Source organism: Anopheles maculipalpis, chromosome 3RL (assembly GCF_943734695.1).
Source record: "Anopheles maculipalpis chromosome 3RL, idAnoMacuDA_375_x, whole genome shotgun sequence".
NCBI classification, from domain to species: Eukaryota; Metazoa; Arthropoda; class Insecta; order Diptera; family Culicidae; genus Anopheles; species Anopheles maculipalpis.
This window is the reverse complement of record NC_064872.1, coordinates 52855095-52881019: the sequence shown is the minus strand read 5'-3', so window position 1 is coordinate 52881019 and position 25925 is coordinate 52855095. Positions and strand designations below refer to the sequence as shown.

At 41.4% G+C, this 25925-nt stretch overlaps 4 protein-coding genes across 4 annotated transcripts in view; 2 read left to right on the top strand and 2 right to left on the bottom strand.

Moving 5' to 3' along the window:
• LOC126561389 (tectonin beta-propeller repeat-containing protein) overlaps positions 1-25925 on the top strand; it is a 445867-nt gene that overhangs the window by 242051 nt on the left and 177891 nt on the right. The gene's annotated exons all lie outside the window — the stretch shown is intronic.
• The window catches only part of LOC126563311 (LITAF domain-containing protein-like), a 317379-nt gene that overhangs the window by 149254 nt on the left and 142200 nt on the right, over positions 1-25925 (top strand). The window lies entirely within an intron of this gene.
• Positions 1-25925, bottom strand: part of LOC126562199 (protein arginine methyltransferase NDUFAF7 homolog, mitochondrial) — a 259818-nt gene that overhangs the window by 132084 nt on the left and 101809 nt on the right. The gene's annotated exons all lie outside the window — the stretch shown is intronic.
• LOC126562231 (lachesin) lies at positions 3433-24254 on the bottom strand. Its single transcript, XM_050218678.1, has 11 exons — positions 24036-24254; positions 12649-12755; positions 10666-10873; positions 9771-9932; positions 9013-9141; positions 8527-8617; positions 5360-5443; positions 5115-5224; positions 4775-4834; positions 4109-4306; positions 3433-3558 (listed from the first exon to the last, which is right to left on the bottom strand). The coding sequence occupies exons 1-11, from the start codon at positions 24148-24150 to the stop codon at positions 3446-3448; spliced, it is 1377 nt and encodes a 458-aa protein (XP_050074635.1). The 5' UTR covers positions 24151-24254; the 3' UTR covers positions 3433-3445.

Here is a 25925-nt window from a genome sequence, read left to right as displayed (position 1 = left end):
GGCACCTTTAAACACGTTTAAAAAATGTAAAAAAATTGAAAAAATCACGGATTATTGAAACTTAAGCTGATATCAGTTTCATGCACTTGGTGTTCGAACATGCCATGCAAACGTTTCCATCTTATCCAAAGCAACATCGCACAAATCATCCTCCTCTCTGTGCACTTATTCAACACTAGACGAAAAAGCAACACAAAAACAATCAGTAAGTGGTTGTGGCGATCTTGAGAGTCATAAATATTTTTCCTTCAACGTTCAAGAATCGCTACAGCAGCAGCAGCAGCACAAACAGCAGTCATTCGTTTTGGAGGCACGAGCGAAGCACTCGTCGCAGTAGGGCACGCCGGGCCGTTTCAAACTGTGGAAATTCTCAATTCTCTCACCCTACCAATTTGCTTTCATGCTTTCCCAAACGAATCCCAAAACTCGATTGCAAACTGGCTACCAACAACTAGTACGAGCCGCTCTCCAGTATTAATGTTTTATTTATGTACTGTGGTTTAAGAGATTTAGATTAATGAACTCTTCACTTCGTTCGACTGCCTCGACTGGCACGGATAAAAGCACCATTTTTTCTGCCCTCGTGCTTTCCCTTTCCCTCTGTCTTGTGCCCAGCCCTGGAGAACCTCCGCCGTGAACCAAGATTGGCTCCTACCGAAACGCAAAAGAGCAGAACGCGAAGATGGTGCAACTTGAAAAAGAATGAACATTTCGAGCGCGTGATGCACGAAGCTCGATAGCATCGTGCTGGTAGCTTTTAGGCCAAAACGGGCAGATTTCAACTAAGGGGAAACGCACCGGAAAGCACAATACCCACTCTCACACCAAAAACAAACACACACACACACCTTCACACTACCACGCCAGTAATCTAACACGGGAATGGAATTTGAGAGCAAGGTTCCGAGTGGTAGAACAAGCAACGGTTCGGCTACTTAATTATTCACCTTTAGTAAAGTAAAGTTTTCCTTTTTGTCCCGAAGTGGATGAGAAGCACTTTACTACACACTACTAGCAGCGTGGAAGAAATGGGGGATAAGCTGGGTGGAAAGTTTTTAAAAATGTTTTCCACTAAACTTTCCACTAAAGAGAGCACGGCCCGTTGACTGAAGCAGACCAAACATTTAATTTGGAGTTTTCTCGCAAAGAATCATATTACCACCAGACCTACCCATCCGGAAAACGGAGTTGCTAACATACACCCACATACACACACATACACTTTTTTTCTAAATAGTTTTTAACCTCACCATTCTCAAGTTCTCATAAGCGAAACAACCGTCGGGTACGTTGAAAGGAAAGGGTTTGGAAAATTAAAATTTAAACACCAACCTACGTTTTAATTGATTTTCTCAGACACCGGCTAAGCACCACAGCTTCATCAATATTTAACGCAATTTATAAGCACCACAACCTTACCGGCAACATCATCAGCACCATCACCATTACCATCACGCCCAGACGTAAGCAATGTAATCAATATCGGCGAATCGAATTAAAGTGCATTCGCTTCTCGTTCGCATTCTGCCCTGCAGCGAAGCGCGAAATAAAACTTTAAAGTTTGCATCTCGACGACGGTGCGTGTCTCGGCGCTGTCCCTCCCTGCCACTCTCCTGCGGAGCGTCATCGTTCAGTGAAGCCTGTCCGAAGAAAAACGACATGGAAATGCTTTCTACCGGTTGTTTTGCTACCCACCACGACACCCGTTTGCCAGCCGATAAGCGTGCGAATGAAGCAGGAAGATGGCAATGCCGGCAAAACAAGACACTTTATTCTGTTTCTTCGCCGTGCAGATTTCCACACCGTCCGGGGTGGCAATGGGAGGGTGGAATTGCGATCGGTTTGCTGTCGTAAGGAAAAACTTTCACTTGAATTGCAACGAACCTTGAAAAGCTCGTTTCATTTCGCACCTGTTTCTTAGAGGTTCGGCCGACCGCTACGACCCATGCCACGCGGACGCTCGAAACGCTTCCATTTCATTCAATTTTCCAACCCGGTGCATTGTTCTTTGTGGTGCTAAGGGAAAGATTTTTGCCACTACTTTTTTTTCCTTATTTCAGGCACTTTACTTTTGCTGAGAATTGTTTTGAAAATGGAGGATGATTTCTCCCATTGTTTGGAATTGTTTTGTAGCGAGTAATACAGTTGTGAGTGTATTCAATTCAATCATATTTTAATGTTCCATCATATCTTACCAGAAGAAAAGTATCTCAAAATTACAACCCAAAAAACATTTATGATCGTGTTTTAAAAGAGTTAAAAAACCAAACAAAACAAACACTTATTTATAGTCTTTTTTTATTATTTCAAATATATTTCTAAGTATTTTGCATCGCTTCACGCAACCATGAGCCTGCCACCCGGCCTGTCCATCAATTTGCCGGTGAACGCTTGAGCTAAATGTTGACCGAAATATTAACATAACAAATAACCTAACAATATGCTCGCCTATGCAGCTGATAATTACACGGTGCGTTGCCTCGATCGCGCTCGATAATGCTAGTCGCTAGTAGATTTGTTATCCTCATATATATGTATATCAACCTTCGTCACATGGTCCTTGTAGCATTCCGAACCAGGATCACTTACACTGCTTAAGTTGGGTTTAAATATGTACACATTGGGCCTTCCTCGTAAAACGCCTTCACGCCATCTTTTTTTCTGTAGTTATGTTTTTCTATTTTTTCAACATCAGCGATCAATGGTTCAATATTTACCAGAAAAGGAGAAGAACGTACACGCTTGCCATACGCCAATTCATTCTTTTTCCAACGTCTTCGATATGATTAACAAACTCGAAAAAGAGTTAAGCCGTTTTGCTATTATACAACATTCTCCTATAATCTCTTCTAGGGTGGAACAATATCATATGCTTAGCCCCGCACTAGATCAATCCTACAACAAAGAGGGGTCAGGGGTAAATATAATTTACAAAATCGATACAAAGCATACGGCAAACCAGCAAGGACATAACATTCTGCTAACGAATGGAATAATTCGTTAAGTTAAAGCTATTTGATAGTGTCAGTATGTAACAATGCTTGTATCATTGAAAGTGTGATTGAGGGGATTGATGAAAGCGATTCACAAAAGGAAACAGAAAACACAACATAAAACTTATGATCATGATTGGTAATCTAGTTATTGTTTATCTTAGCAGCGTTCTTATCTAAGCAGAACATCGTGGGTTTAATTTATGATACAGATTTGCTCTCAGCCTTTCGCGAACATCGCGTTGATTATCGCTCCCTTATCTTCCCGATCGATCCAATCTGCCAAATCGGGGATATGTTTCTCCCGCGGTAGGAGTGATATGAGCAAATGTGGACACATGGAATATGTCCGTCCTGTCGTGCGACCCATGCGTTACAACTGCTTCAGCTGAAGCAAGAAGTGGCAAAGCAGCCCTCCAAGCTGTCCCGGGTCGCGGTCGCTGAATTGCAAATTACAGAAACAGCCAGCTCTCGCACCGTTGATGACACAGCACTATCAGCGTCGAAGGTACCATGCTCGTCGTTAGCGATAGCAGCGAGAACACTCCGAAGCCACTACGCGCATCTGCAATCGATGGAATGCATTAAGGGAAACACCGGGCATCAGTGAAAAGCAGCTTCACGGCTAACCGGAGATCGGTCGTGAGGTATACATTTTCTTTTTTTGTTTTTTTTTTTGTTTTGCTTTAGACTAAAGCTGGGCCCTCCCCGGTGCCTCCGGGAAGAATGAAACGAGTTTAAAGTACTTTTGTTTTGCGAAAATGAAAAATTCGAGAAAAATGTAAAAACCAATAAACCAAGATGAGTGAATGTAAGAAACAAAAACTGAATATCCAAAACCCTCCAATCCAACGTTGTTACAAAAAAAAAAAAAAAAAAAAAAAAACAAACGCAATCCTCGCCAAAGGGCGCAAAAGTGTAGCAAAGTATGAGTCGCAAAAAAATAAACTCAAATGAACACAAGAAACTCTAAAATCCAGCAAAAACAAACAAAAAAAGACTAAAGGATATGCTTTACCACGAAGCGAGGTTGGAAGAAAACAGAAGCGAAGAACACGCTGGGAAAACAGACACGGTGGGTTGAGTTCCCAACGTCAAGTCAACAAACACTTTACCATTAGATACACCGAACTCTTTCGGTGGCATGTCGGTGTAGGAGAAACTTTGCCCGATGGCAAGCGATCCCTTGCGCTCGAAAGGGATCCCGTTCGGTGAGCGTTGAGCGTAGCCTTCGTCGTTCTTCATCGGAAACAGGACCTCAGGTTGGCTGGCGACCTTAATGGTTTCATTACGTGACACCACGGCCGGGCTCGCTGCAGTTAGCGGGATGGAGGTTGAAGTTGAAAGAAGACGAGAGAAAATGAGTGTAAAACAGGCGCACACACACACACACACCAGCACAAAGTGCGCCGAAGTTATCGCACAAATTAATACACCCGAGGTGCTAGCAGCCAGTGAGAGTTTTTCCGACAAACAAAACCAATCGACGTGACACAAAAAAAAGAAGAAAAACTGAGCAAAATACAAACAAAACAAAAAAAACACTACCACCAAAGAAGTGTCGAAAAATGTACGAAACAAAATCATACGAAGAAGAGGGAATGAAAGAGTGTATAAAAATTGAATGTACTTCGACACATAAAGTCAGCAGAGTGTGCCAATGCGACACAAGGGCAGGGCAGTGCTGGTGCAGCAGGGGTAAAACCCGAACGAACGAAATGTGCGGTTTTGGTCTGGAACTTATCCAAACTACTGGCGAGCACTTAATTCAATCTACTTACTCTCCTTCGGCTCCGTCACGTGAGTAATTTGCTTCGATGGTGTTGATGGAAGTGGAATTTCTAGATGAAGCAGTAGAAGAGGAAGAAACAGAACCAACGAAAAGGATGTTAGATACAGAGCCATAAATATTAAGACCATTGCTCGCAAAAGTGCATCGTTTTTTTTTTTTTTTTGGCCGATAGATAGAGCTAATGGGAGATCTTTTCTACCCCCTTTTATGGAACACCCTGGGAGCAATATTCAAAATTACCTGCTAAACACTACGATTGCCGATTACAGCGATCCAAAGAAACCAATTAAAACCACCACAGCCACCGAAAAGGGTAGCCAAACACTTACCGTAAACGCGAATCGAACCCTCCGTTTCACCGAGCGAGTTTTTCGATATGCAGCGATAGTTGCCAAAATCGCCCATTGATAAGCCTTTGATGGTTAGCTTCATGTGCGCCCTGGGGTCGGTTAGATGAGACGGGGGAAGGAAAACGAGCGAATTGAACGAGAACGATTATGTTGCAGCGATTATCTCATTATAACATGCTCGCTCGCGGGTAACGTGGCGCGTGGTAATCGGATGCGATACATACCGGTACGAGTTTTCGTTGTAGTCAATGATGTATTTTTTGCTCGGTAGTACCATCACCGAGTTGTAAACCCAGTAGATGATAGCTCTGTAAATACATGAAAATAAGGACGTAGTAGCGTAATTTAAATTGTTATCACTTTAATCAGCGCTGGATTACATTGAGGATAGTTAGAGGATGTTTTTGTATTGTGTCAAAGTAGGTGAAAAATTATTGTTTTCCCAATTCTAATGATCGTTATTCGTATGCTGAGCAATTTCGTATTAAAAATTGTAATATTGTAACTCTTATACAATTCGCTAGCCTCAAAGAAACTTATTTATACTGCTTTTGCTATTATACAATACATTTTTTAATAACATCAACAATAAAATTTGCGACACACATAAAATATACCTGTTTTCATCTACCTGTGGGTGTCCTGTCCAGATAGTGAAATTATTGAGCCAGTTATTAAACAAACAAATGATTTGGATAAATTTGTTTGAGGTTACTGTTAATTATTTCTTCAAAGTAATGCTCAGTACTTCGATAAAAATACGTAAAAAGACTATCTCTTATTCCTTTTCTAGGCCTAACAACCTTAAGTTGGATAGTCAGTCCTCACTACGGGGGAACGATCCGGATGGAGGATTTGAACCCTGGTCCTGCTTTGTTAAGCCTGACGTAGTTGTCGCCTCTATCACCTAAGCCCTGAGCACTTAAAAGATCAAGATAGTCTTATTTACTTGCCATTATGTTCAATCCATCGAATCGACATACAAGGTTTCGATCAATATAATGGATCTTTTGAATCACTCAGTGGAATTTTCCAAATGGATGATTGAATATTGCAAACTCGTCGTGAAACTTTGCAGTCATGTCATAAGCTTGTGTCAAACTCATTTTTGGTTTTGATAGACGTTGAGCGCAAACCTGTGTAAACAAATCGTTCCTGCTACGAAAGAAGAAGAAGAAGAAGCATCCGTAGAATAACTACGGATATTTACTAGTTTTACGACAGTTTTATGAATAATAAAACTTAGTTGTTATTTAATCTTGTCTTGGCATCCATACCTCCTTACTTGCCTCGTTTAGTTCTTTCCTGTGTAATCGTAGTTATTGAGTCTCCTTTCTTCTTCTTCTTCTTCTTATTCTTCTTCTTCTTCTTCTTCTTCTTCTTCCTCTTCTTCTTGGCTTAACGACCTCTAAGGTCATGCCGGCCATCGAAATGGCTTTCTGGACTGCCGATACCACGTAGTTGGTTAGTCAACCCTCACTACGGGGGGACGGTCCCCGGATGGGATTTGAATCCCGGTCCTGCCGTTTGAAGACCGGCGCCTCTGTCGCCTACACTACCGGACCGCCCCAAATCTCCTTGAAAGGTTCCTTTTCTTCTTCCTCAAGGAAGTGTCTTAAGTCCTTAAGTCAGTACAAACAAATAACTTAAGTCTTAAGTCTTAAGTTATTTGTTTTGTATATCAATGATGTCAGTAAAGTCCTTCCACCTGATTGTTTTCTCTGTTTTGCTGATGACTTAAAAATCTTCTATCCTAAATCCTCTCCTCCTGACTGTGCTGTTTTTCAATCTATCCTTGACCCTTGTAACCGCAACCGTCTTTCCCTCGGTTCGACAAAATGTGGTGTTATTACGTTTACCCGGTCTCGCACCTCTTTTGATCATCCTTCTTCCCTTGACCAGCGTTCTGGTTGAGCGTGTTTCAGTCATTAAGGACTTGAGCTAAGGCTCGACACGGGGCTCACTTTCCCTCACCAGATTGACTCCATAGTCAGCAAGTCGAAGAGGACTCTTGGTGTACTTAAACCAATGCTTGTTGTTTGAAGACTTTGTTTTGTTCACTGGTCAGATTAATGCTGGAGTATGGCTCGGTTATCTGATCCCCGTCGGCAAGCATTCACATTGATCGAATAGAGCGGGTGCAGAGGTCCTTCACCAGGTTTGCTCTCCGGAAAATTCTTGGCGATCGATCCTCTGCTCTGCCCTGTTACGAGGGCCGGTTGCTTGGTCTTGCGTCGCTTGAAGATCACCGTTCCGTTTGCTCATGCAAATCCCTCTATATGTTCCCTTCCGCGCCCTTCGAAATCGTTCCCCATTTTTTTGTTGCCTCACGTCGCTATGCGGTGGGCCGTAAAGATCCTCTCCTTATTGCCATCAAAATGTTTAATTCCTCGTCCCATCACTTTGATTTCAACATATCTCTACCTGCTTTCCGTTCCCAGTTCCTAATCTTTCCTTCACTTCCCTATTTTCTGTTTTCTTTTTTTCTAATGCTGCAACTTATTCTGCGTATCGTTTAGGTTTAGATTAGTTTAAGATTAGACATTAGAATACTTGTATAGCCAAGGGCAAACATATGAAATGAAATGAAATGAAATGAAATTTAAAATCAATTTTATCCGTTTTTTCTGCTCCCTGCTTTAATCCACCGTAAGCGTAGAGCCGAGCTAAAATATTTTGGACTACAAGAAGCGCTAAAAACCATAGTTTAAAAACCAACATTTTGATACTACGCTTGAGTTTGTGCTTTAGGTTTGCGGTCCATGTGGCTCAAGCGCATAGAATCTTACATTGAATAAGTGAAAAATTGCAGTTTCTTTCTTTGTTGAATTTCTGCTGAGCGTTTCATTCTCTTCTATTAAACCAGAAAAATGAAAAATTGTCTTCAGTAGTTTGTTCACAACAGCAGGACGTATCATCATCAGCAGAGGGAAAGCTGTTCTAATTACTGTTTCAGTTCATCATTACTGATTGCTAAATTCAACAGTCGCGATGCCAACTCCCCTCTAAGCAAATGCATCATTCCATTATATTGTTGTTAAGTTCCAAAATGAACTTGCAGCATTCAAACATTCATTTAAAATATTCCCTTAAGTGATAGTACATTTCGATTATACGGATCGAAACCATGTATTGACGAATCGATTTAAATACTTAGCTCAATATTATGGTTCAACTAGTATATAATTAAATCAATTAGTTTTGAGGCACTGCTGGCTATTCTGAAGAAAACAAACCCAACTACGAACTAGAGTAAAAGAGTCAGAAACAAGAGACTTGATTTCTCAGAAAAACTGTGTAAAAGATGTATAGAAAAAAAACACCTAAAATTTTTAAAAATATGTGAAAACTCTAGCCTGTCGTATAACACTCCCATTAAACAACAATTTACCTTGGATGAGCTTCGGTGTGACAGTCAATGGTAACATCAGTCGAGAGTGGTGCGCCAACTAGTTGATTAGGCACCCAAATCATCGGTGAAACTGAAACAAAAGTTAGGATGTTTGGAATTACTTGAAATGCACCTTTTTACATACTCTCTTTTTCCGTTTTTTTTTTTTCCTGGTAAAATGAAGCTCCTCTGCACATCATATCTTTTATAGTACGTTCTAAGACGCTTAGCAAGCTAACGCAATTTTCTAGAAAACAACCAAGCGCCCATTAACCGAAACCAAATCTTCTGCACAGCCTCCACGTGACTGTGCAGATAATGGTTGATTCTCCTGCCATCATTCAGGACATTCTGGCAGTGAAAGATTCTACCCAGAGCGTAAGGAAAATCTCGCAAACTTACATTACGCCGCTGCCGGTATGGTCCAAGTTTGGCGTATGAATTTAATTTGCTAATACACTTATGAATAAATAAAAGCATACTTACACTCCACATCAAGGATAATCCGCTTAGACACCGACGGTGGCACACCATTAGTGGCGATGCAGAGATAAGCGCCCATTTCGTTGCGGCTTACTTTCGTCAGATGAAGAACCTCACCGTCGTACACCATCACTGCGGTTTCCGGCGCCCGTGACCAGGATCGGCACACGATGCGTAAGTAAGGGGCGAGAAATTAAGTTATTTGAAGATTAGTGCGTATTTCCGACCGTGCGCCCGTACCGTAGTACAACTCGTGTTGACAGCGGCAGCATTCAGCACACTCTGCAGATTCTTCACCGAGTGATAACACGCATGCACGTCCCGGTGTGGACGATAGCGGTTCTTTGAATGTTGAAGATTAGTCCCAGACCAGCGATAATCGGTCCGATCCGATCGTGTAAACGTACCCAATCGCGCGGAAATTATTCGTCAAGCATTTCCATTCAACATTCTGCCGGCAGGACTGAAGGATTCCCGTCGGATTTCTGAATCGATTAGAGTGCATCGAACCGATCGCAAAGCTAAACGGTTCACCATCAACCGATAGTCGGCTAGCTTCGGTTGGCTTTCGATTAAGGTCAGTCCGTCAAATACTGGTTGTAAAAACAATCAAAAACCCATTTATCTTGGTCCCCCGGCGCTGCGTTTGATGTTATCTTCGTACAGCAGATAAGCTGCTTAGAGCGGAATGCTGCATTCGACAGATACTTTCGGTCGCCGGCAGCTGCCACCCATCCGCGGACACGCTGTCCTTCGCTTACCTTTATTCTTCCGCTCGACGGTAATGCTCTGGCCGTCTTCGCGTCGCCAGATGATCTTGGGCGTGGGGAATCCATCGGCACGACATGTCATGTTGATATTTTGATTTTCTCGCACGGCCACAGACGACGGAGTACTTTCGATGTCCAGGATGTTGGGAGGCACTTTGTAAAGAAAGCCGTAAAAGGGAAATAAATTGTTGAGCGCTTCAATCGTTCGAGCTGATAAGATATTTTTATTTCCTTCGCTTTAAGTCTGTTGCAATATTGTATTTTGAACTTTACATTGAAACACACGTTTTACAATTTTGTTAGTTTTGAAATTGATGATTCAATTACTTTGAGTAACGCAAAATATTCCCTTTTCAAGCGTTTAATTTACTGCAATCATTCATTCATATTTGCTTAACTTCAAAATAAATAATTGCTCTGCCTTTTTCAAACGTCCAATTTGTCTAAAGTACTGTTTGCTACAGTTACTGTGGAATCTGTACATCGAAAAGCGCGTTCACAAGGCACACTTTAAAGTGAAAGTACATACTCCAATTTGATCAAAAACAAGATGTGTAAAGCAATTTTGCCCCTTTTGCAAATATGCACCCGCGAAACGACTTGGCTCCATCAGCAGCGTATCAGCAGAACACGGTGAACGCCCAAGATGTAATCGACACATTGCCGGCAAACAAGCAAGCCAAGCAAACATATCTCGCTGTACAGTGTGTGCGACGGAAGGGAACGCCAAAAGCCATACAACCGAACTAAATACGATACGATAAAGTTTTCTCCATTGAAGCTCACCCGATCGGAAGTCAATTGGATTACATTATGAAAGGCTGCTGCCGCTTCCGATCGAACGAATGGCCCCGATGGAGGGAAAGGAACATTCTGGCACACTTACCGACTACTTGCAGGTAACCGACTTGGCTAATCATGGGATTTGTGTTCACTTGGCACATGTAATAGCCCCGATCGTCCTGCTGGGCTTGGCTAACGTGAAGCAGCCATGTGTTGGAATTATCGTACGTCACGCTGTACCGCGGGATGCGCGAGATAACGTGTCGGTGTATCGTCAAAATCATCTGCCGATCGATATGTATCCATGCGACCTGTTGAGTAGATAGATTATTATGACATGCACACCTCTACACCGTTCGACTTATTGAACATGAATTTCATTTTTCGTTAGAACGGCCAATGTGGCCGTTATTTATTTATTTATTTAGCTATTGTTAAATTTATTTAAAGTACATTCATCTTTTTTTCCTAGTTACTGAAAATGAGCAATCAATTTATGACGAGGAATTGTAACGTACGACGTAAAACTGGTTCTTTATTTTCAGTGAGTAAAAGTTATGATGGAACGTAATGCATGTGGCTCATCATAAAGGAGCTTATGTCAAAGCGGTTTACTTTTTATTTATTGCTAAGCTAATAATAGCGGATGCTATTAGCGTTGTCAGGTTTCATTTCATAGCATGAAACGTTAAAAGCTTTTATTATGATATGTAACTGCACGTGTACAGGAGCTAATAGTTGGCCGAAATCCTAAGCTCATCGCTACTTTTGCAATATTTAAATTCAGCTTTTGCACCACTGTGAGAGTTATATTTTAAGCCTTTTTTTTGGTAAGTTGTTAATTGTAAGCACACATTTTTATTCAACATCATATCCTATTTTGTATCGTTTTCAGAAACGAAGCATTATCGTTTTCCGGCGCTAAAAAGGGAAGATTTCAAGTCATAAGCCAATAGCATGGCGGAATTTAATATTTCAAAACAAGACTAAACATTTCGATCAAAAAGCTTACTTACATTCTAAAATAAAATTTTTAAACAACGGTTTATAATTATCCTTAACAAAGTTAAGCAAACAGAAATATTACTTGAATGGTAAAAGTAAAGTGATTTCTAAAATATATTTAAAAAATTAATAAATGTTTGCGTTTACGATGTACCATTATAAACATATATGTAAACTTCTATATAAAATATAAAATATCACAAGTTTTTTCAAAAGCTTCACAACCATACAAAGTGTGTGTGTGATTGTTCACGTATTACTCAACATATGGTTTTGTACGGCAAATTAAATAAAAAATATAACATTTAGGAGTTGTAAATAAACCTGGAAACCTATAAATCGAATAATTTCGATAATAATCGAATACTAAACGAATCGAAAATATATTTTGAAATTAAAAATCTCTGCACAACACTATAGCTTCTAAGCCAAAAACTGAAATGTTCATAAATTCAGAGGAAAACATCCTTTCAATCTCTTTTTAGCTGAAAATGAATTGTACGGATATGAAATTATTAGTGAGGCATACTAAAATTATTAATACTATTTTTTAAATTCATGAGTGCAATTAATTAAGCTATAAATAAAGCTCCTTTCACCTTAGCCTGAAGGCATTTCCTACTCCAAACCGTGAAAGAACACTTTCTCTCTGGGAGAAATCGGTTGACAAAATTATTTCATGTAATGAAAAACATTGAAAATGTCTAATTTCTGTATAAGAAGGTGCACTGAGGCAATTTCTAAATTATTTCTAATTTCCTTTCAACATTTAATTTTATTTTACTTCCCAAAATACCAATGTAAGACAGAATTCGATAACACATCAATATAACTCACAATCCAGCACGTCAGCCCTTTCGAGTATGTTCCGAACCTCAAACAGATTGCTCATCTCTCTTTTACACCATATTCTTGTCGCTTTTAATATTGACTCACAAAAATAAAAAAAAAACGTCAGTAAACAATAAGTAAAAAGTTTAGCACCAACCAACACAAAATTTGTTCTACCTCTTGCTTCACACGAACCGTTTATTAATAGTCATGCTGACCCTTCCTATGACTTTCACATCAATAGACTTACCTTGTAGGTACCCAAATGTTCCACTACACAGGGCAGGTTAGCATCTCGTCCCACAGCAACGGTAACGTTCGGAATAGGTTGAGCAAATCTTGGTTCATCCATCATCACTAAGGAAAGGGAGAAATCCCCGAAAGAAGGAATAAAAAATAGGACCGATATGAAGCAAGAAAACAGACTAGAATCGTAACGATGGAACAATCCGAAATGCGGGGATAATACTGAAATAACATATCAAAGGTCACCGATCGCTTCCAAAATTATTCCATCCCGTTCGACACGGACGCCCCCAAACGGGCCAATCGATATTTATATGAAACGGTGTGGTGTTTTGCGAAATGGAATGCGAAACAGTTGCAAACACCCGAACAACCAAGGTAATGTTGGGTCGTATCCTTCCAGCTGCGGCACGCCTCTGAGTGTATGTGTGTGTGTGTGTGTGCGCTTTCTTCGATACGAATGAACATTTGTACTGTGCATCGCAAAAAGGGTACACGATAAAAGATTACCCATCTGGCAGATGGTGCGCCGGTACCGTTTGCTATAAAGCGAATAAAAATTGGTACGATTCGGGGTGGACGGTGTAGCACTTGAGCGGGTAAGGATGGGAAGGAGAAATATGTCTTTCTCTACGCCTCAAGAACTCACGGAGCAAATGCTGAAGCTAGGACAAAACAAACCAACACCAAACTGTCCAAAATGGAAGAGTGCTAGCGCTGTTGGATAGTGCTGACATTGGACGCTTACTACGTTTGTTTGGTGCCGCCTTGTGAATGGTTTCTGCACACTGTCATACACACCGGCACTTGACCGGCTGACGGACGGACGGACGGACTTATGCAACTGTTTTGAGGATGATTTATTTAAAGTAATTTTTTGCTGCCCTTATTTCAAACACTTCTAAGCACACCGCACCAACCCTCACACAATCTCACTATTACATGCGTTGTCTTGCAGACTGGCGTGCGAAAAAAAAAAGGCACCAACCGACCGACTGCTGCTCGACTGCTCGAGCGGAACTTGTTCGTGCGAGTTCGTTAGTTGCATTCGAAATTGCAACCGGCAACCGGACATGAGCCTCGGCCAAAAGCGTTGTGTCCCGTCCATTTATCTCGCCGGCAAAACCCCTCCAGTCGCCGGCTGAGCAGAAGCGTACTGGGCACCCCAGAATAAAGTGGAACAACAACAATAGCAACCCGAAACACCAACCTCTAAATGGAGCACATTTCAAAGAATTGCATGGAACAACAGTCCACCGTTGATCCGCTGCAACGACACCGAAATACCTCCCGAACGATGCTGCAGGATAATTCCATCCGTTTATTCCGCTCCTGTCCGACCGTTTTGTGACAAGAGCGATGTGACACATTTCGGGTTCGTTTTCCATCACACCGGGACAATCTTGTCATTATGCGCTTGCGGTGTGTGCGTGTGGAGCTGTGTGGAAGCGGGATCTTTTTTTATACTTTTACTATGTTTTGCCTACAATTTTGGCCGTCTGCAAGTGACAACTACCCGTTCGTTCGCCACCCAATCTCAAGGCGGATCTGTACTGTTTCTTCTTTCCGAAATTTACAATTTGTTTCGTTTCGTGTCGGCGAAGTACTACGAAGTACAATTTTACATGTTCGTTTTAAAGCATACCTCAATTTACAGCAAAGAAACAAAAGCTTTCTTCAGTGAAATAAAGCAAATAATTTTGAGGGAAATCTTTAAATATTAGTTTTCCGTTGGCTTTCAATTGCTAAAATCTAAACTAAGCTGCACCGTACGTCTTGAGGCTTCTACTGGCTGCCTTCTCCCTTCTCCCAATGGGATTACCACTCTCATCTCTACCCTATATTTATCCAAACACAACAACAACAAAAACCTTCTTACCAAAGGAAGAAGTTAGAGAAATGCACACAAATCGCCACGAAAGCCTTAGCTTCCAACAACAGCACTGCTGTTCATTCGAAGAAACTGAATCATTCACGGGTGATTTGAAATTTATTGCATCTTCCTGCAATAAGGTAGATAGAATTATCTGCCATTGTTGTACGCAGCAAGCACAGGCAAAGCAGAAACATCCACCTTCGAGCATTTTGTACTGTCGGAATGGTGCAGAACGAGCAAAACCGAAGATTCCTCAGCACGGAGCAGAAGGCATGGTTTTTAATCATGACCAACTTCTTTACTATTTATCTAACTGTCCTTGTAGGAGTGTTGCAATCTAAAAGACTCACTTGTCTATGCATTATCGTAGCTTAAGCTTATAATTGGTCCTAACCCAGTGAGTCCAAGACATCTAGTCCTAGACATCTTGTCATTGCGAAGCTAAAGTAGATAATTTATTTTAATATTTTAACATTTCAATAAGCAAAACAAAAGAGCCACATGAAATCGATTATACAATCGTACTATTGCAGGCGCATAAACTTAAAATATAAAAATTTTGAAAAAAAAACTAATTTTTGTAGCGGGCCGCTCCCATTTTCTGGTCAGGAGGTTCTGATCCGATGTGGATATAATATTTCCACGTTAAAATTTTCCGAAACTCACTCAAAACTGCTCTTTACACCTGTTTATTAGCAGCATTGACGATGGTAAGTCCTACGTCTTACCTCAGCACAGGTTTGAGAAGGACAAAAATTAGCTTTACGATATTTTAACTCTGAAAAAACTTGGGCTTAGAAACTAAAGTAAAAAGATACGAGACAGTGGAGGCAGCGACGAGCATTTTGAAAATTCCATCGATTCGCACACATGATTTCACCGAGGAAAATGAGCCCCACCCCATATCACGGCCATTCCTAAGTATTCTTTATATAGCAAATCAAGAACCAGCCATTAGAACTGATTCGTAACATTTAAGAACATCACTGAAACATACATATGACCAGCTCCAGTTATATCAACGAGTGGTTTAAGGGACTACCTACCGAAGAAGGGAAATTCAATTAAACTGAAATAAGTCACGCTATGTAGTCGTCGCCAGCCTGATTAACTCCCTCCTCTGCGAAAGCAGCCTCCTTCCTATGCAACACATCATCACCAACCGACTAGTCGCAGCTGCAGCTCGGATCCTAGAGAAAGGACTCGACGTAACTGCAATCATCACCAGCGCAAACACAAAACTACAGACACTCACCAACCAACAACTACCACCGATCATCCAATCCACCAGCCAGGGAATTCGTCCCTGGTACCACCGTACACCTGCCATAGACTGGGAACTCAAACGCTCTCTCCGGAGAACCGGAAAAAACAGCCACATCGCCAATAGTAATTTACCCACTTAATACAGAATAAATACAAACATTTTCATCATATCTTTACAGACAGCTCCGCTCATCTGGACTCAGCCGGCTGTGGGATTCATTCTGCCAATGATAACTGCGCCATCAAACTCCCTAACCACACTTCCATCTTCTCCACCCAAGCAATATCGATTCAATTAGCCTCCGACGAAGGACTACAGACCGACCAACCGACCGAACGTCATCTTCACCGACAGTACCAGTGTTCTGGCTGCGTTGGAACACGGCACCTCCAAAGACCCCCACATTCAACTCCTTGACGGCATCCCTTCCTCACCCGAAATCGTTTTCTGTTGGATTCTGGGTCACTCCGGAATCCGCGGTAACGAAAAAGCCGATCAACTTGCCTACAATGGTCGACTCCGCTCTGATGAACCACACAACACCCTTTCACGCCGAGATACCATCCGCTTCACCAACACCCTTATCTCCCAACACTGGAACTTCACATGGCACAACCTGGGCTTAAGCAACAAACTCCTTCTCATCAAGTACAACACCTCTTCATGGGAAGATACCGAATCCGGCCACATCCAGCGAGTCCTTTCCCGCCTTCGTATAGGTCATACCCGACTTACACACTCGTACCTACTAGAAAAATCTAGTCCACCACTCTGCAGCTTCTGTGGTGTTGACATCACCGTCCGCCACATCCTCACCGATTGCCATGGATACACGACACACCGAGCCACCTGTCAACTAGACACCGATTACACGACAATTCTATCACCCGACAAACTTTAGCGGAACCGCCTTATTCCATTTTTACGGATCACTCATTTATATAGAGAAATTTAAGCAATAGTTTCAACTCATTCATTATCATATGCCATAATCGCAATAATGTACCTTAATATTTGACCCACACCTGCTATAGCTTTGTATTAGATTATACCACTTATTTATACAGCAGAGAGTAGAATGTAGACTCAAACTAGACTAAGACTCAAAGCCTCCATAAATGAACGAAAAAAAATGTATATGAATCTGTTGTGACTTCCCAGATGGTGCGCCCATAGCGTCCTCTTCCAAATGTCGTCGATTCATCCACTTTTACGTGCGCGTGTCTCAAACTTGTGTTGTATCATTCTTTTTTAATTTAATTTACGAATATGGAGAAAAATCTAATCATCATCAAATGGCTTCTGTTGACAACTGCAGTTACTGATTACAGCAATGATTAGAGACATCTACACAATGTATACACTTGTTTCAATAGAGCTCATATCAAAATAACGCAAAACAACGCTTAGCAATTGTGTTCTCATTAGAGTATGACCTTGTAATAAAACAGATGTAATGCTCGTACAGAGAAACAAACTAGTTCGTCACTATTTCATCATCGAAGTCATCGAAAAGCTTAATAGACTTACTGATACGACGTAGCACGACGTAGCGGGCAGTCCTCACTACGGGTGAACGGTCCGGTTGGGATTTGAACCCCGATTACATTGGTTCTAATTTCAGGTAGTTTAGATAGACTCTTTTTTATCATTTGAGAGTATTATCGATAGAACAAATTCTAAATGCTTTCCTTACTTTCAGCTCTTTATGCTCTTAACTAACATTTTGTTTGACACATCTACTTTAGCTGAATAAGCAACAACCAGGAGGTAAGAGAAGAATACACTTGATATATCGCCAAACTTTCACAGATACTTTACCCTGTCGGAAGTTTTAGGCAAATTTCATGCGACCATTTAACCTCTCCCGAAAACATCATAATAGTCCAACCTCCGGCCACATTTAACAACTGGCAGTACTCGCAGTATTATCCCCCTCACACATCGGTTGCATATTTTCCCTATTTTTTCTTCTTCTTCATATCACCTTCTGCCCCACTTCAGCAAAGAGCTGCTCTGATGTACGAAGGACTTAAGCGTGAGTCGAGTGGGATCTCTTCACCGGAAAGCGAAAACGGTAACAGCTGCTCTTTATGGGCGGTACGTGAGCATCATGCATTATTGGCGGTCCTCGGTAAGCGTTGTTACTGTGAGCGCGACCATGTCACACACGGATTACACATTTAAATGATTATCAAAAGGATGTGCACGGTGCGCCCTGGTACGGATTGTCGGCCTATTATTTATGGGTGAGCAGATAAAGCAAGCGTTGCCGGATGCTCCGAAGAAAAGTGGAAAGAAGTAAGAGCATACGCACCGTCGCGGTTGGATTTAGTTTGCAGAATGGTTGGTCTAACTGTGCGGATGAGAATACTTGATATCATGCTTATAAAAATGACAAGTAACACTTTAACCAAGACAACCATTTTTTTTTTGTTTCTTAAAGGTTCCACACAACTTCACCGGGGATCACCGCAAGTGTGTGCAAGTAATCGATTATTGACAGAGAGTTCGTTTCAAACAAATCTAATCTGGGTCAATCCGTGCATATACGCTAACGGGCAATCGGAGGGGCCGACAACTATTGGCCAGAAGTGTTGCATTACTCGCACCCGCTAATGCCACCGATAAACACACTCACACAACGTGTCGGATTGCCGGAAATATATTGCATCTCGTAAAATGGAAACTCGCATGATTTATGTACTCCGATAAGATCCCGACGCCTTTCAGTTAGGACTAGGGGCCTGGTGGATACGCGACACGTGCACGCCGAAGGTGTAAAGCAGGAAGCGTGCTTCAACACGGGTGCCAGTCAAGTCCAAATATTGATATTGCTTTTACGAGTGCATAAACAACCATCCTCCCATGCCGCGCGCTAAATTGAATGCTAAGACCGTAACCTCGAGAAACGGTTCGATTGCTGTGACATTCAAGTGCTGTGATCGATATTGCACCCACGCACACACACACACATTGTGCTCCACACACAAGTCCTGGCAGCTGGAAGGTGCTTTTTTGCATTTTTACCAAACAGGATAAGCCTTCCAAAGTGGGTTGAAAAATGCATAAACACTCCTTGTGAAGATGAAAAAGCAATGGTCTGACGACAGCAATGAATGAAACTCTTTGCCTGATGGATCTCTTTGTGTTTCCGAGTTCTACGAAATGCAACGGCTCACCGACAGCCACAACCAGAGGAGAAAATGGTGTTGCTGGTGGTTCGCGGGAAAAATGTCTTATTAGCAGCAAATGCCGAGCACAAGTGCAGGAGAAACTATTTTATGTTTAGGTCAATGGTGCTTTTGCATTCTTTCCCGCAAAGCAACGAGGACTCTTTAGCACTTCTAAATGAACATTTTCCAGAAGATGGTCCTGCTTGCGATAGTGGCGCGCTTCAAATGAAGCCCGCCCCGGAAAAGCACCGAAAACAAACAACGCCGCCAGTAGGGCAGGAGCGCATTTTAAACGGTCTGTATCTTTTTACGCGCTGCTCTTTTACGCCGAACAGATATCGCTCTTGTAGTTTGTTCAAAACGACTGAAACTTAAGAACAATGACTGCCTTTTCCCTGTCTGGGGATGCGATCCGGCGTCGGTGGGGCAAAATGAGACAGCACAAAGGAGCAGCAAAACACAGCAGCAAAATTCACAATTGTTATTTCTCGCTGTGGCTTGTTGTTGTGCTGAAGTGTACCATTGTGGTGGCTAAACAATCGGCTCTTGAAAGATATTTTTAAACGAACGATAGGAGAAAAGAGTGAAAAATTCATAGAAGAGATATGTGGTATGGCTGAGATGGCAAGGTTTCGTTGGTAAATCTGCCGCCAGTGTGGTTGATTTCGATTAGCTTCGTTCGGCGTAATCGTTTCGCTGCCATCTTTCCCATTGAAGCGAGCGGTTTAGCTTTCACACTGCAATGTTAATAAAACGATACATGATTTGCTTTTCTTTTTGTTTAAAACATAATTGCACACAAACAGGTCCAGATGGACTAACATTATAACCGAGTTATCTCAACCTAGACGATTTCCAAACCGCTTTGTTTTGTTCTTTCGTAGCGCACGATTAATTCATACATCAATCAGCTGCCATCTGTAGCAGATTTACATCCTTCTTTTGTAACAACCCGTTCGATCGTGATTTTACTCTTTCACTTACAATGGTTGGAGATGTAAATGCTGTCTCTTCTTTCCTTCAGTCATTAGTCTTACATTTCATTACGTTGATTCCATGGCGAGCAAGCGTTCTGCACTAATTGGCATTTCAATTGATAGATCTAATCGAAACATCGATACATTAATCTTGTTTTCGCTTTGCAACATTAGCAAGCAATAGAATTGGACCGTCTTTAAGATGCAATCAAAAGAACATTTTTGGGAGTAAAGCAAAGGATAAGAATATTATAAATTGGGCTTTATTAAAGCAGCTAATCAACATAATTTATTTAATGTTTCAATGCTATTTGGCTGACTTTATTTTCTTACTTTAAAAGACAAGAATATCAATACAAATAAAATATGTGGTAGACACAAGTCATAACTGAAAAATATTACAGTTACATGGTATTAAATTTCATAATGTTTAAGCGAATTTTTGATGACAGCAGATCTTTATAAGGAAGGTTTCTCCTTGCAGCGATACAAATCAAACAATGAAGCGAGAAGAAAAATGAAGAACAAACTGCAACAAAAATTCGAATGCACCTCCTGGAAATTGGAAAACAACGTTTGCCAAGTGTGGAAAAGTACCCACATTTTTCAACAGACTCCAGGAATCACAAATAACACTCTAGCTATGAACAGGACCGACGTTTTTGTTACAGTTTCGAACTTATTTGAATCATATTTTCTGTTCTATATTTTTAAACAATAAGAATTGGCTAGCAGCACAGCCCAGCCGCTTTTACGGATTAAGAAAAATAAAAATTCCCACATTTTTTTGGCAAAAAAGAACTTTTTTTCCTATTTGACACTATAGGCTCACGAAATTTGGACTTAAATAATGAATAGTTGAAGGAAGGTTTCTGATCGGACAGTTTTCCACACTAAAGGATTACTACTTAGAATGTGTAATGTCGGGCGTGACATTGTCAGACCGACCATTCGATTGTTGTGCAAGAGCATATCAAAATTCGTAACGAGAAAAGTCGCAAATTGGCATTCAACAAAACGTATCACACTGCTCATGGCGTGTACTTGGCGCAAGAACAATAACATTGCAATGTCCGAGCTCTGCTCTTTGTTTTATAAAAATAAAAAATGGCCCCTCTTTCTCATTATTACCGAATGTGTAATACTGCTAAAGTTAAAAACAAGCTTGCCAACATTTGAAATTCCATTATTTTCTCCAAAAAGCTTCAAAGAACAAAATAATCATACCAGAAGCCGCATCAAGCGTCAACCATTCGCTTCGCCATCGTGTAATAGTTGCCTGCAATATTTATTATCGCGTTGCATAACGACCACCGAAAGAGCAGTACCATGAATTTATAAACGCCCCACCGGTCAGTTTCAATCCCCTTTTGACTGCGCTTGCAGTCTTCAACAGCTAGAAGTACCACACTCGGCACGGGGGGAACGGGAAAAATCGTTGCAGCGGGTATTTTTGGACGATCATTTTTCACCACCGTGATAGTGCCATCTCGCTAATGAAGTTCCAAGCGCGTTTGGACGGAGAGTTCGCCACTTCAAACGGAAGATTCCGGAATTTTATCGTGTTGCTCGCCATCCAAAACTTTCATAATTGTCAAAAGCCATGGGCTGCGGTGGCAAGCTGTCTGTGCAGAAACTCTGAACGGCTTTCTTCTGGCAGGGGGCTTTTGCAAAGGACCGTACGGTTCGTAGCCCGTTGCCATCGTGCATCGAGACGGAGGTGATAATTTTTCGAATCGTTCGACACGCCAAACCTCAGTCCCAAAGTGGGAAAGTGAACGGTTTCGCGGTTGCCGTTGTTTGCCCGCACTGCCGGAAAAGCGGACGGACGAAACCGCTCCTCTGCGACAAAAGTGATTCTACAATCAACGCAGCAACTACAGTACAAGAAGCTGAGGCGAGACCACCGCACTGTGCGAACGGTACATATGCCGATGCCGGGGTTCTGGTGTTCTGCATTTATGTACATACTAAATATTCTCCTCATCATTGTGGCGGTGATAGCAAACAGGTTTTCCAGAATCGGCCTCCACCGACACTTTGGCCCATCGACCCTCTCCTTTGCTTACGGAACTGACAAAAGTTCGGCATCCTGCCAACGACATACCCATACAGGACCAAGCGTACCCAAACCTAGGCGAGAATGGCCACAGTTTTCTTGTCGCTCCGGCCGCACACGGACAGCAGCACACGGAGAACAACGAACATGCAGGCAGCAAGGAGGACGGAAGCGTGTTTACCTTTAAATTTTCACCTCACCAACGCCTGTATTTTCGCTTCAAGATGATGACGATGATGGAGCGATAGAACGGCAGATAGATAGAGAAGCGGTCGTACGGTGCATCACTACAGTTCGTGGTTCGGGCCATCGTTCGGCCTAGACCTAGACATCCAGAGTACCTTTGAACGATATAATCGTTGATCTTGGCATTTGCTTCTGGAACCTCGCTTGCCCTGTGCTCGGACGGCACTGCCGACGGTACCTGTTCAGACAACAAGTGGCACAAGGTTTTGGTTTTGGTGTCCTCCGGCAAACATATTTCACCTTCCAACTCTGGTGAAGATAAATTATGTTCTCTGCATTTGCATTCGACCAGAATTCATATATTTTCCACTATCTATCTCCCCACTTGGTCTCTATGTGTGCGTGTGTGTGTGTGTGGTACGTTCCGTTTTTGGTGGGGCCTTGCTTCAACCCCTTGTAGGCAAACGTAAGTGTCGTCTTCCCGCATTATTCCTGCTCCCTTTGGCCAGTCGCTAGGTTCGTATGAAACATCACTAAATGGCGCTTACTGCAAATGTGCCCTGTGCCGTGTGTAGTAGTAGTCTGATGACCGGTAAACCGAGCAGGAGAGGTTCGTTAGGATGAATAAATGTTACCATTCTTCAACGGGAATTGCTTCGGTTTTGCACGTTCTGCTTGCCTTTGTTTCGTAAAGCGGAAAAGTGGTAATTCATAGAAATCTAGCCCCCCAACCATTCTAGTTCTCGAGGTGTTTCAATCGGGCTTTTTTTTGTCCGCTTTTTCCCGTTTTCAATGTTTTCTTTGCCGGTGAGTTTTTTGCACTTGCTACTCTGTCTTGCTAATGAGTACATTAGTTTGCACTAAAATTAAGTTGATAAAGTAATGCATTGGAACCGGTCACATTTCGTTGCGAAATTTACTGTAGCGTTGTTCTCAGTGCTATGAAGTGTCTAGGTTGTTGTATTTACTAGATAATTCGTTGTATTTTTGTATTTAGTTAGCTAGGTAATTTGTTAAACAAGCAATTCTTAACGCAAATTAAGCCTTTCTCAGTCTATCAAGAGTCCATTGTAGATTTTTTTGCTGATTTTAATTAAGAAATGAAATATTTTGGTGAAATTGTTAAATAGTTGTTATTCAATACATATTAAAATGTGAATTATAACTTTATCAATTTTTTGTGCATTAAAAATTTAAATTTTCTTCCACGAAGCAGTCCACACAAACCACAAATGTTTCGTGACAATCCAAACACAAATGCAGAAACAAAGGTATTATTAGAAACTGCTTAAGAATCGTTCCATTACGAGCTACATTGCAGCAACTATAAGACCATCGGTACCAAAAGTTGACCATAATGATGATAGTCTCGAGAGCAATCATGGCGATGCTGCAGAAGACGATTATATTCTCGGCCAGCGCAAGACGAGCAAGAAAGTAGGAAAGAATCTAATTAAATCTATCTCTCTCAAAGTTCCATTTGACGCTTGCTGTGCCATGCCAAATGATGCCCAGGACTTGGGGGTCATTCTGCGCCAAGATTGTGCACGGCAGTAGCAAATTCGGACAAACTTTTCCGCCGCCGGCAGCTAACGAACGGCACGGAATTTCAACAGATGGTTTGAAGAGTGCCGAATTCATTACGGAATCAGAATAATTGGGCTTAACAGAACATTCCCCGTTCGGACGAAATGGTGCTACGGAAGATTTCTTGTCACGGGTCAGTAAACGGGGCTTTTCTATCTTCATTAAACGACTAGGGTGGAGCGCAACTGGACACGAAACTGTCGGCTCCAGTGAGGAGTAGTGAGAGCATGACTTGACGTTTGGTTGGAGCTGTTCGAACTTACCGTGTGTGACGAGAGTTACCAAATATATCATAAACAGTACATTCCGATGCGTAAATCGCTTGGGTAGTAGCTTGAGGGCAAGTACAATTAGTTTGACTGTCTGTAGGATTATCATCTTGTGAACGCTCGCTGTCACTAAGTCACATGCACACAACTATCGCCCAGCATCCGATGCTCATTTGCACTGTGCACTTGGTTGAGTTTGCGGTTGATTATGCTGCACTTAAGATCAAAGATCACGTTTTCGTGCACGCCGTTTTCTGAGTGAATTCCATTTCCTTGCTGATGAGCAAAGTTTTTTTGTTAGATCCGGAGCGCAAATTACGCGGCGTTACCAAACTGCAGAAAAGTTAAATTCTGAAAAGAAAATAAAAAAAGACGCGATTACCTTGATGGTTTATGTTTCGTGTAAAAGTTTTATATTTTTAATCAAATGAATGAACTTGATGCAGAATTGGGCTAGAGGGAGGTAGGTTACTTCTTCACTTCTGGGTAACTGCCGCAAGTATAAATTAAGATAAGAAGAGTATCAGCCGCTATTCATACGTTCAACGCTCTGATTGACGCTTGCGTTGTTACAAATACAATAACTTTTTATACAGAGATGAAAAAAGAACTAACCAATGTCACAAATGGATTTATTTGCATTTTTCCGTGTATTCTCATGCTTCGCGATCAGTTGCTATTTCGTCTTGTATTCAAAAATATTGGATAAGGTTCGTCGAATTGTCGAACATGCAAGGCAGTGGCTCCAACAGCTTTTATAACAAAATACTTCTTTTCCAGAATTGTTTTGCACCGTTTAGGTTGAAGCTGTGATCCTTCGATCACAACGTTTCACAAAAACAAGCAACGTAAGTTATTGAGTGTATTGCAGAACCGGTAGAAGTTTCACCTTGGCAAGATTCCGAAAGACGTGGAAGACCCGTGTCCGTTATAAAATATTTATACTGCACAGTGGGCAAATGCTTGTACAAAAATTCGGAAAGCCACATGTATGATTCTGAAATTTCAATTGTATTTTCTCGAAGCAATTAAAGCAAAAAAAAACAATTGTTTACATTAAAACACTTTTGAGTAATAAACAATTGAAGCTAGAACATTCAACAAATACAAATACAAAAATAATCAAACGATAGATTGCAATGAAAGGGTGAAAACTGATACTGTTTCTTAAATTTTAATTGTTTTAAGTTTTGGCATAAAAAAATTTTTTAGCACTTCAGTTAACTCGTGAACTATGTACCACATGTAAATCCTTCATTTATCCTACATTTTGTCAATTAAATTAAAGTTTAACTCTTGCCAATATTTTTTTTGTACGACGATTTATACGTGAAAAGAGCGAAAATTCGTTTTCGGATCCGAAAAAGTGAAAGAATTTTTCAAGCCAGGACAAGCGTATTTGACAGCTAAACAGCGTATCGTATGTCAAGTATTGTCAGTGTACCGTTGATGAAGTACTCTGCGTATAATGCATGCCGTCGTGCATTTTTCTGACTTGGCAAAACTGAGCATGATAATAGAAGTCAAAATGTACTTGATTTATGTATGCTGTTAAATAGCGCTTTAATTGCTATGAATAGCGCGTATATTGCAATTTTCATTAAACAGTAGGAGAACTATGGGCGGTGATGTATGCGACATCGGCACCGGTCTTTAAACGGAAGGACCGAAGTTCAAATCCCATCCGGACCGTTCCCCCGTAGTGAGGACTAACTATCCGGTGGTTTGACCTCAGAGGTCGTTAAGCCAAGAAGAAGAAATAGGAAAACTTTAACTGGGATATAATGGCTGCAATGGTTTACTCAATATTGTGTCATATTGGAGAAATTATTAAGAGAACTTCATCACCGATAGCCACATTATGAGAAGGGATCATCAAACAAA